This window comes from Lynx canadensis, chromosome C1, assembly GCF_007474595.2.
Source record: "Lynx canadensis isolate LIC74 chromosome C1, mLynCan4.pri.v2, whole genome shotgun sequence".
NCBI lineage: Eukaryota > Metazoa > Chordata > Mammalia > Carnivora > Felidae > Lynx > Lynx canadensis.
In genome coordinates, this window is record NC_044310.1 from 77,938,141 (window position 1) to 77,950,973 (window position 12,833).

At 35.6% G+C, this 12,833-nt stretch overlaps 1 protein-coding gene across 4 annotated transcripts in view; it reads left to right on the forward strand.

Moving 5' to 3' along the window:
* RPAP2 (RNA polymerase II associated protein 2) overlaps nt 1–12,833 on the forward strand; it is a 100,217-nt gene that overhangs the window by 58,498 nt on the left and 28,886 nt on the right. For 3 of the 4 annotated variants that reach the window (XR_003971375.1, XM_030328269.2, XM_030328270.1), the window contains exon 11: nt 2,525–2,593. Coding sequence is in view for 3 of the 4 variants with exons in the window: in XM_030328269.2 (XP_030184129.1) it covers nt 2,525–2,593 (69 nt within the window). In the remaining variant the exon portion in view is untranslated. Of the gene's footprint in view, nt 1–2,524; nt 2,594–4,842; nt 4,994–12,833 lie in introns of those variants that run through there. The other variant, XM_030328271.1, reaches the window with a different exon arrangement.

A 12,833-nucleotide genomic window follows, 5' to 3' on the forward strand; every position in this document is an offset into this window, starting at 1 on the left:
ACACACCCCTGGCAACCAATGATCTTTCTACTATCTCCGTAGTTTTACCTTTTCCAGAATGTCATGTAGTTGGTATGTAGCTTTTTCAGACTGGCTTCTTTTCACTTTAGTAATATGCATATAAAGTACCAACACATCTTTTGGGAGTTTGATAGCACATATCTTTTTAGGGCTGAATAATACTACTAGATGTACCACAACTTATTTTTCCATTTGCCTACTGAAAGACGTTTTGGTTGCTTCCAAGTTTTGGAAGTTGTAAATAGAGCTGCTATACACATCTGTGTGCAGGTTTTTAAAGTCATAAGTTGTTGACTCCTTTGGGTAAATACCAAGGAACATGATTAGTTTTGTAAGAAAGCACCAAGCTCATCCAAAGTTCCTGTACCATTTTGCATTCCCATCAGCAATGAATGAGAGTTCCTATTGCTCCACGTCCTTATAACAGAGCCGTACATTTGGCTAATTATATCATGATGTCAATGTGGATTTATCAGTGTAGCAAATGTATGACCTTGGTGAAGTGACTTTGATTCAGCATTTGGTTTTGTCAGTGTTCAGGATTTGGGCCATTGTAATTAGTGTATAGTATCTTGTTTTAAATTGCATTCCCCTTGAGATGTGATGTGTCTTTTTATGTGCTTATCTGTCATTTGTTTATCTTTGATAAGTCTGTTAAGGTATTTGGACTATTTTGTAATTGGGCTATTTATTTTCCTACTGTTAAATTTTAAGAGTTCTTTGTATATTTTGGGTAACCATCCTTTATCAGATGTTACTGGCTGTTTTTTTTTTCCTTACTGATTTATATCACTTTTTTATTTGGAGTAATTTTTCCAAATGCTTTATGAGAAACTAAATTACTACAGTGTATATTGTTGTCATCAGTTGCTGAGTGATAGAGTTAGAAACTGATTTTAAAAACTTTTTTTTTGATAAAGATCTAGTTTTTGGGTGTGGAGTTTGGTGAGCTCTTTATAGATTTTGGATACTAGCCCTTTGTCCGATACGTCATTTGCAAATATCTTTTCCCATTCCGTTGGTTGCCTTTTAGTTTTGTTGGTTGTTTCCTTTGCTGTGCAGAAGCTTTTTATCTTCATAAGGCCCCAGTAGTTCATTTTTGCTTTTAATTCCCTTGCCTTTGGGGATGTGTCAAGTAAGAAATTGCTAACCCAGTGAAGAAATGGGCAGAAAACATGAATAGACACTTCTCTAAAGAAGACATCCGGATGGCCAACAGGCACATGAAAAGATGCTCAACGTCGCTCCTCATCAGGGAAATACAAATCAAAACCACACTCAGATATCACCTCACGCCAGTCAGAGTCACCAAAATGAACAAATCAGGAGACTATAGATGCTGGAGAGGATGTGGAGAAACGGGAACCCTCTTGCACTGTTGGTGGGAATGCAAATTGGTGCAGCCACTCTGGAAAATTCCTCAGAAAATTAAAAATAGACCTACCCTATGACCCAATAGCACTGCTAGGAATTTACCCAAGGGATACAGGAGTACTGATGCATAGGGGCACTTGTACCCCAATGTTCATAGCAGCACTCTCAACAATACCCAAATTATGGAAAGAGCCAAAATGTCCATCAACTGATGAATGGATAAAAAAATTGTGGTTTATATACACAATGGAGTACTACATGGCAATGAGAAAGAATGAAATATGGCCCTTTGTAGCAACATGGATGGAACTGGAGAGTGTTATGCTAAGTGAAATAAGCCATACAGAGAAAGACAGATACCATATGGTTTCACTCTTATGTGGATCCTGAGAAACTTAACAGAAACCCATGGAGGAGGGGAATGAAAAAAAAAAAAGAGGTTAGAGTGAAGAGAGCCAAAGCATAAGAGACTCTTAAAAACTGAGAACAAACTCAGTTGATGGGGGGTGGGAGGGAGGGGTGGGTGGTTGATGGGTATTGAGGAGGGCACCTTTTGGGATGAGCACTGGGTGTTGTATGGAAACCAATTTGACAATAAGCTTCATATATTGAAAAAAAAATATCTAGTCTTATAATTTATTGTCAACTCTTATTTCTATAAATTATGGATTATAACATTTCTTCATTATCTCCTGCCAGCCTACCACAAGGTAGAAAGATACTAAAGATAAATTAAAATCAGAAATTGCTTATTACCTTGTTAGCTTATTTAATGAAATGTTGATTAGGGGAAAATACAGAAGAAGATATGTTTATAGGGAAGTGTGTGTATATTTTAATAAATTATGCAATTTAGTTTCCCATATTGTTCCTATACTCCCATCTTGTCTAACAGTAATATTGTTATAAATATATAAAAGTAAGACTGGAGCACTTTCTTTTGAGATGGTCATTATCCAGTACTGAAGATTAAGCCACAATATGCTATTGACTCTATCAAACATAAATAGAATAGAAAATAGTGCTCTTTGGAAATATGATGTTATAAATCTGATTTTATCTAAAAATAGAAGGTTCTTATATTTAAATGTAACAATACTTTGGTAAACTTTATCTTCCTGTCTTACAGGTTAACAAATAGAAATATTATACACAAACCTGCAGAGTGGACCTTAATTGCTGTGGTGTTGTTGTCATTGTAAGTACTATTTCAGATTTTAACTCTAAATAGTAAATAGAATTTTGATTGGGGAAAAACAAAGTTGTTCATTGATTTTATAAGCATCATGAGAAAAGATACCTCTATTTTGTGCCTTATTTTCCTGTCCTATATGATAAAATAACTAGTGTAAAGTGATATGCCAGTATTTTCACAAGATTTAATTATTCTCTTTATATTTTTTACCATATTTTCTTCCAAAGGCCTTTATCTTTGCAAATATGATTTGTTATATTTTGAAAGAGAACAACTCCATGTGGAATATATATGGAATAGCCCTTTAATTTCATTTTTAACAATGCATTTTTATTAGCATTGAATGGGCCTCGTTTTATAACTGTAATTTTACCAACACATTCAATGCTGTTTCATTTGTCTCAGCATTAATCGCTTTGGGAAAGTTTTATTTTCCAAACTAATGTACATCTTTAAAATCAAACAGATTAAAGGAACTAAAATAGATAGTACAGAAGCATATATAAAACATTTAATACTCATTCACCTTTTGAGAAATCACTGGTGGTTTCTAAAGCTGTCTCTCGGTAGGGTTAAAACCTTCTAGTAAGTGTAGTGTTTTTCAGCTTGAATTGCAAGTCTTCTTTTGAGGACCATTCATTACTGCATTACTGTTGCTACTTGGAGCTTGTTAAGTCATTGAAGCCTATAGGACAGTGAATACTTTACTGGACACTCATAGGTCAAGAAGTGTTATGAGCCAACCTCATAGCATCTCCAGCCCTGCTCTCTCTTTCTTGATATTTCTTCAGTCTGACATGTTACTCTGGCTTCACTGTCCCAAGGAAGGCTGTGCTGGGAGGCATTAGAGTAGGCTTCAGTGAGCCAATATCTGTGTCACCCAACCAAATACAACTCACAGGATTCATTAAATCAGAACACAGAAAATAACTTTACTTGAATGCCTTGATAATAAATTTTTTATCAGCTGTAAGAACAAATCTTTTGTCATTTCTACTATTCAGGGTCCCAGTTGAATTGGTTATTTGTGAAACAGATCTTATTAATATTTTAGAAAGTTCTTTCCATTTTATGAAATTTGTAAATATTTTGGTCACTGGCAAAAAAAAAAAATATCAGTAACTCTGCTCACCCACCATATCCTATGCCTGCCAATAAACCCTCATAGATAACTGTTTAACTGTACTTCTGCAATTCATTATACTAAAGAGGAAGTAACTTTTTTGGTTGACAAGTCACAGGCCTGGGCCAAGCAGTAATCTCAGAATCTTGCTTTCTAAGCCAGTAACTGGAAGTATTATCTTAATGAGCAGCTGCTTACTGAAGACACACGTTATTAGGTCCTACTTTTTTTTTTTTTGTATCAAACTCTTGACACATATTGTCCAAAATGTATAGCAATGAACAAAAAAAGTATATAAAATGAAATAATAAAGACTGCTGTTAAAATTTCAAATTATTCTCTACAAAAATAAACCTCTAGTGTTTGATTTCAATGTGGCACAAAATATTGAAAGCTTTGCTAGTTGTTTTATGCACTGACTTCCCTAACTTTGGATCTAGTATAGGGAACCTCTTATTTCAAGGGTCAGTGACCCATAAAAATAGTAACTTAATTGAATTCAAGAAAGAGACTGCACATCTTAGTTGCATTGCATGTTGCACGTTACACAGTCAGTCTTGGGATAGCAGTAAACCCTGTTTCCTTTTCTCATTCACCTTAAATTCTTACCTTTCATTATGTGTTAACCACTATCTAGATCTACCTGTCTTTCTCCTAATTCTTTGTCCTTTTGATACCTGGACCTGTAAAATCCTGCCCAGTTAGGGCTCTTTCAGCTTCTTTTAAAATCCTTGGTCACTGTAGACGCCAAGTCAGCTGCTTCTTTCTTGGGTTTTGCCCTTCAAATATTATTTTCTCATAATTCTAACTTTTGCCATTGCCCCTTCTTGCAGGCTATTTCTGATCCCTTCCATTTTGCTTTTGCACCTTCTTTATCTTCACTAGCTGAGTCTCCTTATTTTTTGGTCATCAGCTCTAAGACTTTTGTCTCCTGTCCCAGTATTATTTTATTTATTTCCTCTTTTCTAAGGAAGTCCCCTTTAGCTTTTCATATTTCTTCCCCCAAGAGAATCTCTGGCTCAATTTATAGCCCCTTTCATTCTTAGCCTATTAAAATACTACTCCCATTTACTTCTATAAAGTATAATTATACTTTAGATTTGTACCTCTCTTTCTGCCCACTTAACAGTTCACAATTTTGGGAAAGGCATTTTGTCATTGGGGGAAGAAAAAGCAGGCTTGAGGACCAGCATTGGATAAAGAATCTTAAACACAGTGAAAAATTTGGAGACTTTAGTACCCAAAGAGACATGCACATAAACAGGTAAAGGAAGTAACATACTCACACATCTGTGGACCAGTAACCCCACCACTCAGCCTTTTAATTTATTGTTGCTAAAACTGATAATAGCATACATGGGATTATCTTTTTTTTTTTTTTAATTATTCTGTGACTTAGAAAACCTTTGCTGGGGCGCCTGGGTGGCGCAGTCGGTTAAGCGTCCGACTTCAGCCAGGTCACGATCTCGCGGTCCGTGAGTTCGAGCCCCGCGTCAGGCTCTGGGCTGATGGCTCGGAGCCTGGAGCCTGTTTCCGATTCTGTGTCTCCCTCTCTCTGCCCCTCCCCCGTTCATGCTCTGTCTCTCTCTGTCCCAAAATAAATAAACGTTAAAAAAAAAAAAAAGAAAAGAAAACCTTTGCATCTATTCTCAAATTTCCAATGAAACTTGTTTAGCCGTTGCTTGCAGATATTTCTGGAATTCATGTTAAAAGTGAACTCCTTACAAATCCTTATAGCTAGGAAAAAGATTCTGAATGGCAGTTGTAGTCACTGAAGATGAGTGTAATAAGATAGTATGTTAATTATTATAACAATAGTTCTATTCTTTGTATACTAACATTGCAAGGTTTTGTTACTAATAGCACTTGTTTAATGAATGAAAGCTGTTTCAAAATTTTTCTTGAAAACCACTTTAAAAAGTATACATTTTATTAGTATGTTGCTGTGCTGGCTCCAGTCTAACTCTTGCAGAGGGGGAAAAATCAATATTTTAGGCAAAACATGATAGTCCAGAAGAAAGAAAGAAGGCTGGTTCTTGAATTTTTACATCTGTATGCTTAAAAGTAAATGAGGTGTTTTTGTGTCAAATCATATTTTCCTGGTAACTTCCCTTGCACTTTCACAGGTGTATTAACATTTTAAAAATTTGAGGGGCACCTGGGTGACTCAGTTGGCTAAGTGTCCAACTCTTGATTTCAGCTCAAGTCATGGTTTAGTGAGTTCGAGCCACACATCGGGCTCTTGCTGACACCTTGGTGCCTGCTTGGGATTCAGTATACACTGACAAATTGCATGTTGTGGTTCCAATTTTTTTAAGTTTATTAAAAATAATTGGAACCACAACATGCAATTTGTCAGTGTATACTGATGGGAATTTTATACCAATATAATCTCAGGAAGAAATTGATCAAATTGAGTTGTACACTTCATCTTTGCACACTTAGTGAAATACACCTATCTATAAAAATAAATCATGACCTATTGCCATTTCATTTAGATTTTTCACAAATTCCATACGACTTGAATAGCCACTGTGACTGCAACATTTATGGATATATATATTTTGTACTCAGACCTTAAGTAGTTACCAAGAGCACACAGAAAGACTTTTTAAAATCAGAGCTTAAACAGTATACACTTACTTAACAGTGAAGAAATTAATTTCCCTTTAGTCCTTTCTTATTTCTTTAATAAATGTTATAATTAACAAAGATTCTCAAGAACTCCTTACATAAAACATCTGTAATACTGAAAATTGACCCAGTTCTTTTTTTGTTGTTGTTTGTTTTTAATAACTCATTAGAAATATGGTAAAGTAACCTGGTAATTGGTGTTATGCTTAAGCACTTACAGTAATTTTTTATCTTAGCTGAACTTTATCAGGCTTTACTCTTATATACTGTATATTGAAACAATACAAAGTTGAATCTGCTTTTGCCACAAAAATAATGCTCTAATATTAGACTTTTTCCACAGTCTCAGTGCATGATTTTTCATAAAGATGTGTATAAATAGATAGATAGATAGATAGTCTGCTATAAATATTTTAGTGCCTATATACAGTGTAAAGCTAGTTAATGAATTTATATAATTTTGATGTGTTTGCCAAATTAGCAAGCATAAAAATTAATGACATTAAAGTGCATTTTGTGATGCCTCCTCATAATGATATCATGGTCTCAGTACTCAGGATATTCTCCTTGAGAATATTTTGACTGGTATTTTGTGAGAAGATTTTATAGCCATAGGACACCCCCATCAGCTTGATCCCTTCTCTCCTTTTTCTCTTCCTTTTGCTCTTAGTCTTCCCAAGTCATCTTTGACTTCTCATTATACTTCAGCCTGTAACACAAGAGGGGACTGTGCAAATGTTGACTTAAAGCTGACAAATAGAGAGAAAGGTCCAGACTAGCAGCCAAAGAGAAGCCAGATAGAAGTCTATGGAGAAGCAAATTAACTGGCCTGACTTACTTTATGTACAGCCCACATGTGAGAAATGAGAATCAGTTTCCTCAGTGTCCTTTTGTATTTAAAATACTACTTTTCCACCCAAGTTAACCTTTGTAAGTAGCCACTACTTTGTATTATGATAATCTGAGGTTAATTGTAGCATAGGAGTCAGGTATCTTTTAGTGCGTAGCCAGTTAGGGGGTATATGTTATGGTCCATGGGAATGATTTGGTTATCTAATGAAGGAGATGAATACTTTTTATTACCTAGAAAGAAGAGAAGGTAGAGAGTGACTTCTGGTAATCTCACATGGATACATGCTCTTCCTAGTTTTATGCCCTTGATGTTCTCTAATGGAAAGCTTTCAAGATCATCTCCAAAAATGTCTGCTTTCATTTTATTTATCTGAACTGTCTGTTTCCAGTGAACTATGGCCCACTTCCTAGGCAGAGACCATGCAATAGTATATTCCTCCTAAAAGCTTTCAGTATTCCTATCGTTAAGGGAGTAGCATGTAAGTCCTGAGAAATGGTATTTAAACAAGCTCAACTTGACCATGATCACTAAACAAAAGCCTTCGCTGGATATGGGCAGCCACTTTAGGTAATCATCATACACATAGACACTCAGGAGAGTCACTTCCCTAGGGTACCAGGCATGAATAGAAAGATGTGACTAAGGCTTTTTGCCTCAGCAGATTTTTTTTTTTTAGCCTACCCATCACTAATTTCCTTAGAGAAGTTTGTGAGCATACCATGAAAAATGAAGACGTAGTTCCTTAGAAATTTTTCGGTTCTCAGAAGTATTCTAAGGCCTTTCTTCTAACATTTGGTTCTAAGTAGTTAAGACCATATAGTGGAAGATCATTGAAATAACTTTTTTTCCATATAATTATGGAATTTTTTATATTTAACTGAATTTTTATCAAGATATAATTCATATAACATAAAACTCACTATTTTATAGTGTACCATTCTCTGGGTTTTAGTATATTTGTTATATTATGCAGCTGTCACCACTGTCTAATTCCAAAGCATTTCCATCATTCCAAAAAGAACCCTCATACCTGTTAGCTTAGTCCCAATTTCCTCTTCCCTCATCCCCTGGTAACCACTAATCTGTTTTCTGTCGCTATGGATTCTGAACATTTCATACAGGTGGAATGATATAATATGTGGCCTTTTGTGTGTGGTTTCTTTCACTTAACACAGTGTTGTCAAAGTTAATTAATACTGTAGCATGTAACAGTACTTTGTTCCTTTTTATGTCTGAGTAATATTCCATTTTATGGATATACTACATTTTATTTACCCATTAATCAGCTGATGGACATTTAGGTTGTTTGTACCTTCTGGTTGTTATAAACATTTGTGTATAAGTTTTGGTGTGAACATGTTTTAGTTCTCTTGTGTATACACCTAAAAATAGAGTTACCATCATATGCTAATTCTATTTAATCTCTGAGGAACTGCTAGCCTGTGGAACAGTGGCTTCAGTGTTTTACATTTCCACTGGCAATGTATGAGGGCTCTATAGATTGAACTATAAAGGTCTTCTCTTCTTGCCTCAAAGCCAGTAGTCATTTTAGAGGCTTACATTAACAGTTTTTCGAAAACTTAAATATGCACATTTTGATTGATTTTAGACCTTCATGGACTTGTAATATCTATTTCTTATGTTCTGGGAATTTCTACTTAATATGCAAAATGACTACCTACGACCGCCCCCTGCTTCCAGAATGACCATAGTGTTGAATATGAGACCATATAAATTGAATGTCTGAATCGTAACAGGTGGCATATTTTTGGATTCTTCAGTATCCATAAAATTCTTTTTTTTGTTTTTTTTTTCCCTTGTGTAAATCTTGGATTTGTTTATCTTATGATGTTTACTATCACAGTACCATTGTCATTGTGAAGTTTAAGTGTTTGTTTACTGATGATTAAACAATAATTAGATTATTTCTAAACCCCCCCCCCCCACATATTTATTGCTGAGAGATGTTTTTAAATTGAAGTGACTTTAGGAATCCAGATCTTTTCTAAAGAAAAAATACTTGTTTAAATTTTTAACCAAAGCCTACTTTCCTCAGTGATTTTTCCCCTCAGAATTCCTTGTAATTTTGGCAAGTTTATAATGGTTAGTGTTTTTATCCACAAGTAGCTGAGAGTCCCCAACCTCAAGCCACAGTTCACTAAGGATCCATAGCAAAAGGGTGTTCTGTCTAGCTTCCTCATCCCAAGCAGCAGCAGTGGGAACATTGGTGACAGCAAGTATCAGGCAGTACCTGGCCCTTGCCAGTCACAACCTTGACTTGCAGAGTCAGTCTCCACATCTGTCAGTGACATTTTGACATCCTGACTGAGCTCACTGAGAGGACAAGCCAGGAGAGGCTAGGAGTCAAGAGGCTTTAGGACACTGTTACCCCAGCCTCAGGGTTGAGCACTGTAAGAGTGAGATCATGGTTGCATATGGACACCACTGGTTGGTTCCATTTCAGTTCTAGGGCATTGAAAAAAAAAGTTAAAGCCACTATTCTGAAAGAATTGTTGCATAACAACAATTATGAAGAAAAACTTTTCCAACCCTCATCTACAAAGCTGCTCTATAGGTTTGTCACAAACAGGATTTAGATATAAAGTTTAAAGTCACTATAGCCCAGCCCTTTAAACAAACCTGTATGTAATATATCACTACAAAGTGAGTTACAAAGAACTTGTTTGCTTTGAATTAGAAATATCAATGGAAAGCATCCCTGCTTCCTTATTAATAGGTAATCCTAAAGCATTAAATACAAACATTATCAGGACATAAACCATCTGTTATAAGAAAAACATTTTATTTTATTTGGCTGGCATAGTCTTTTATAATCAAAGTTTTTATCTCAGTTTCCTAGATAATAGTTATGAAGTAGAAAGCCCATAATGACATACTTCTTCAGGGTATGTTCTTCTTTTCTACCTATTTTATTTTTCTTAGAATTCCTTAATAGCCTCATCTGCCTCTTGATTTTGGGACTTTAACTTTGTGCCTAGGATAAAAGTAAATGCAATTTAAATGTATGTAAATAATTTTTATTAATCATTTTTAATAAATGTAGTTTTGTTACCATACAGACTACCTTTAGCTACACAAGGGCCTCTTAAAACCCTAAATTCAGTCTCATTCTGGATTATATCCTGTTTTGTTTTTTTTTTTTCTTGTTGGCAAAATGAGAGGTTAGGCTATATCTGGGTTAAATGAACTTAGCAGTGTGAATTCAACTATGAGATAATATATGTAAGAAATTATTCTAACGCAATAGGCCAAAGGTTACTGAAGGAGACAGTGAGGATGAGTATATTTAGTGTAGGAAGCAATTTAATTTTGCTGATAGAGCCATAGTAACACTGCCTCAGTATTATTACTTAATGATCTTAGTCATTAAACTTGCCAAAGAAATGCTTTGAGTGATATGGCTAGTCACTCTGTGGAAAGATTACAGAGCACTCATTTAAGTCACTGGGAGGAACACACCCCCCCCATCCCCCACCCCCAGGATTCCTTTACTGTCTTTCTACCTCAGAGTGACATTATATTAGCTGACATTATATTGCTTTCTTCATCAAAGCTAAGGAAACTGCCCTGTACAAAAGGAAACAATGGAGTGGTTTAGTACCTCAGCATTATACTTAACAGTAGTGAAAAGCAAAATAAAATGCGTAAGCTGATTATTTTAATGTAAAAATATGTTTTAAAACTAATTATGCTTACAGAATCATCACTACAATCTATGGACCTCTTTTCCCTCTTCTACATTATTATCCTTTACACTTTATGTGGGAATAAGTGCTGTCAGTGAATAAGGATGTCTAGAAAGAACTTTGATGTGAGAATTTCGAATTCTTTGTTCAGATCACATTTAAGGAAATGTTTAAAGTGGTTCTAGAGTAATGTTTTCCTTTTTTACTTCCTACTTTTTTTTTTATTCACTGATGAAAAGATCTCAAGTGTTCATTGATAAATCTTCTTTGAACTAGATATTGTAGGGCGACCCGAGTTTCTTCTCTGAGATAATATCATCTTATTATTAGCTAAAGAATTGATAAGCACCTGCTTTGTAGCTCTGATTTTTCTTCTAAAGAGTTGGTTTAGTCTTTTTTTTAAATGTCTCTAATACCATGCCATGACAATCAACATAAGTAGAACCCATATATACCAGAGAAGGAAATGAGACCCACACTTTGTTGTAGCATTATAACTATAAATTAGTGTAGAAGCTGGCATCTACACAATAATTGAAAAGGTTCCAAATAGTTAGAAATCTGAATTTAAAAATAGACAATGTTTATTGAGCAGCTGCTTCTGGTAAGACTGTCTCTTAGGCTCTGTGGGGGATACAAAGGTTAAACAAAGCCTCTGCACTGAAAGACTTTACAGCCTACTGGATTTTGAGGAAAAGGGGATATGAATGTGTACAATAAAAAGTTAAATGTATCATATGGGCAAAAAGGAAGCATAGACTTGGGAGTTCCAAAGAGACTAAAGATCTGGACTAAAAAGATTTAATAAAAAAAAAAGAAAGTTTCATAGCAGCGGGCTTTGTGTTGACCCTCCAAAATAGAAAGGGTGTCAAGAAATAGAAATGAAAGGATGAGGGCATTCTGGAGGTACTTCTAGCATGAAAAAAAAAAAAAAAAAAAAAAAAAAACAAGAGGATTTCTTGAAGAGTACAAAATAACTGGAAAGAGTGATTGGAAAGTTGGGTCTATTACAGAGATCTTTTCATGGCAGATAAACTTACTTCAGTGGAGAGTGAAAGTCATTTTTTTTTTAACATTTATTTTTGAGAGAAAGTGTGAGAGGGAGAGGGGCAGTGAGAGAGGGAGACATAGAATTAGAAGCAGGCTCCAGGCTCTGAGTTGTCAGCACAGAGCCTGACGTGGGGCTCAAACTCACGAGTGGTGAGATCATGACCTGAGCTGGAGTTGGACGCTCAACCGACTGAGCCACCCAGGTGCCCCGAAAGTCATGTTTTAAGTTTTGAGCAGAGTACTGTCATGAAGCCCGTGCTTTAGGAAGATCAGTCTTGCAGAGATCTAGAGTCACATCTGATTGTGTCTTCTACCCTACACCAGTATTTCATCCACTTCCAATTGCTCTTAAAGAAAAACTTATTACTGTGGCCTATGTGGCCCTGTGCAGTACAGCCCCTTCTTCTCCAGCCTCCCCTCACACCACCCTACCTTGTTCTTCTCCTTCCCAGCACACTGACCCTCTTTCAGCCCTTCTTATCACACTCTCTCACCATAGGACCCAGGCTGTTCCCTATGTCCAGGACCTTCTTCCCTCCCCTCTTCGTTTGGTTAATTCCCCTTTATCTTTTAGAACTTGAGGAAGTGTTTCTTCCTCAAGAAATCTTTCTTGACTTCCCTGACTAGAGCAGGTATCTTTACAAATAGGGTTGTTGTTGTTTTGTGTTTTGTTTTGTTTTGTTTTTATAACACCATGCACTTATCTTTCCTACACCGTTCTGTTTTCAATTTTATTTTTAATTGCCTGACTACTTGATTAAAATCTGCCTCCCTCATTCAACTTGAAGATTTTAGGGGCTGGTTCTTTGTCTGATTTTATTCACCATTATACACTTAGCTTTGTGTTTAATTATAGATTCACAATAAATATTTGGC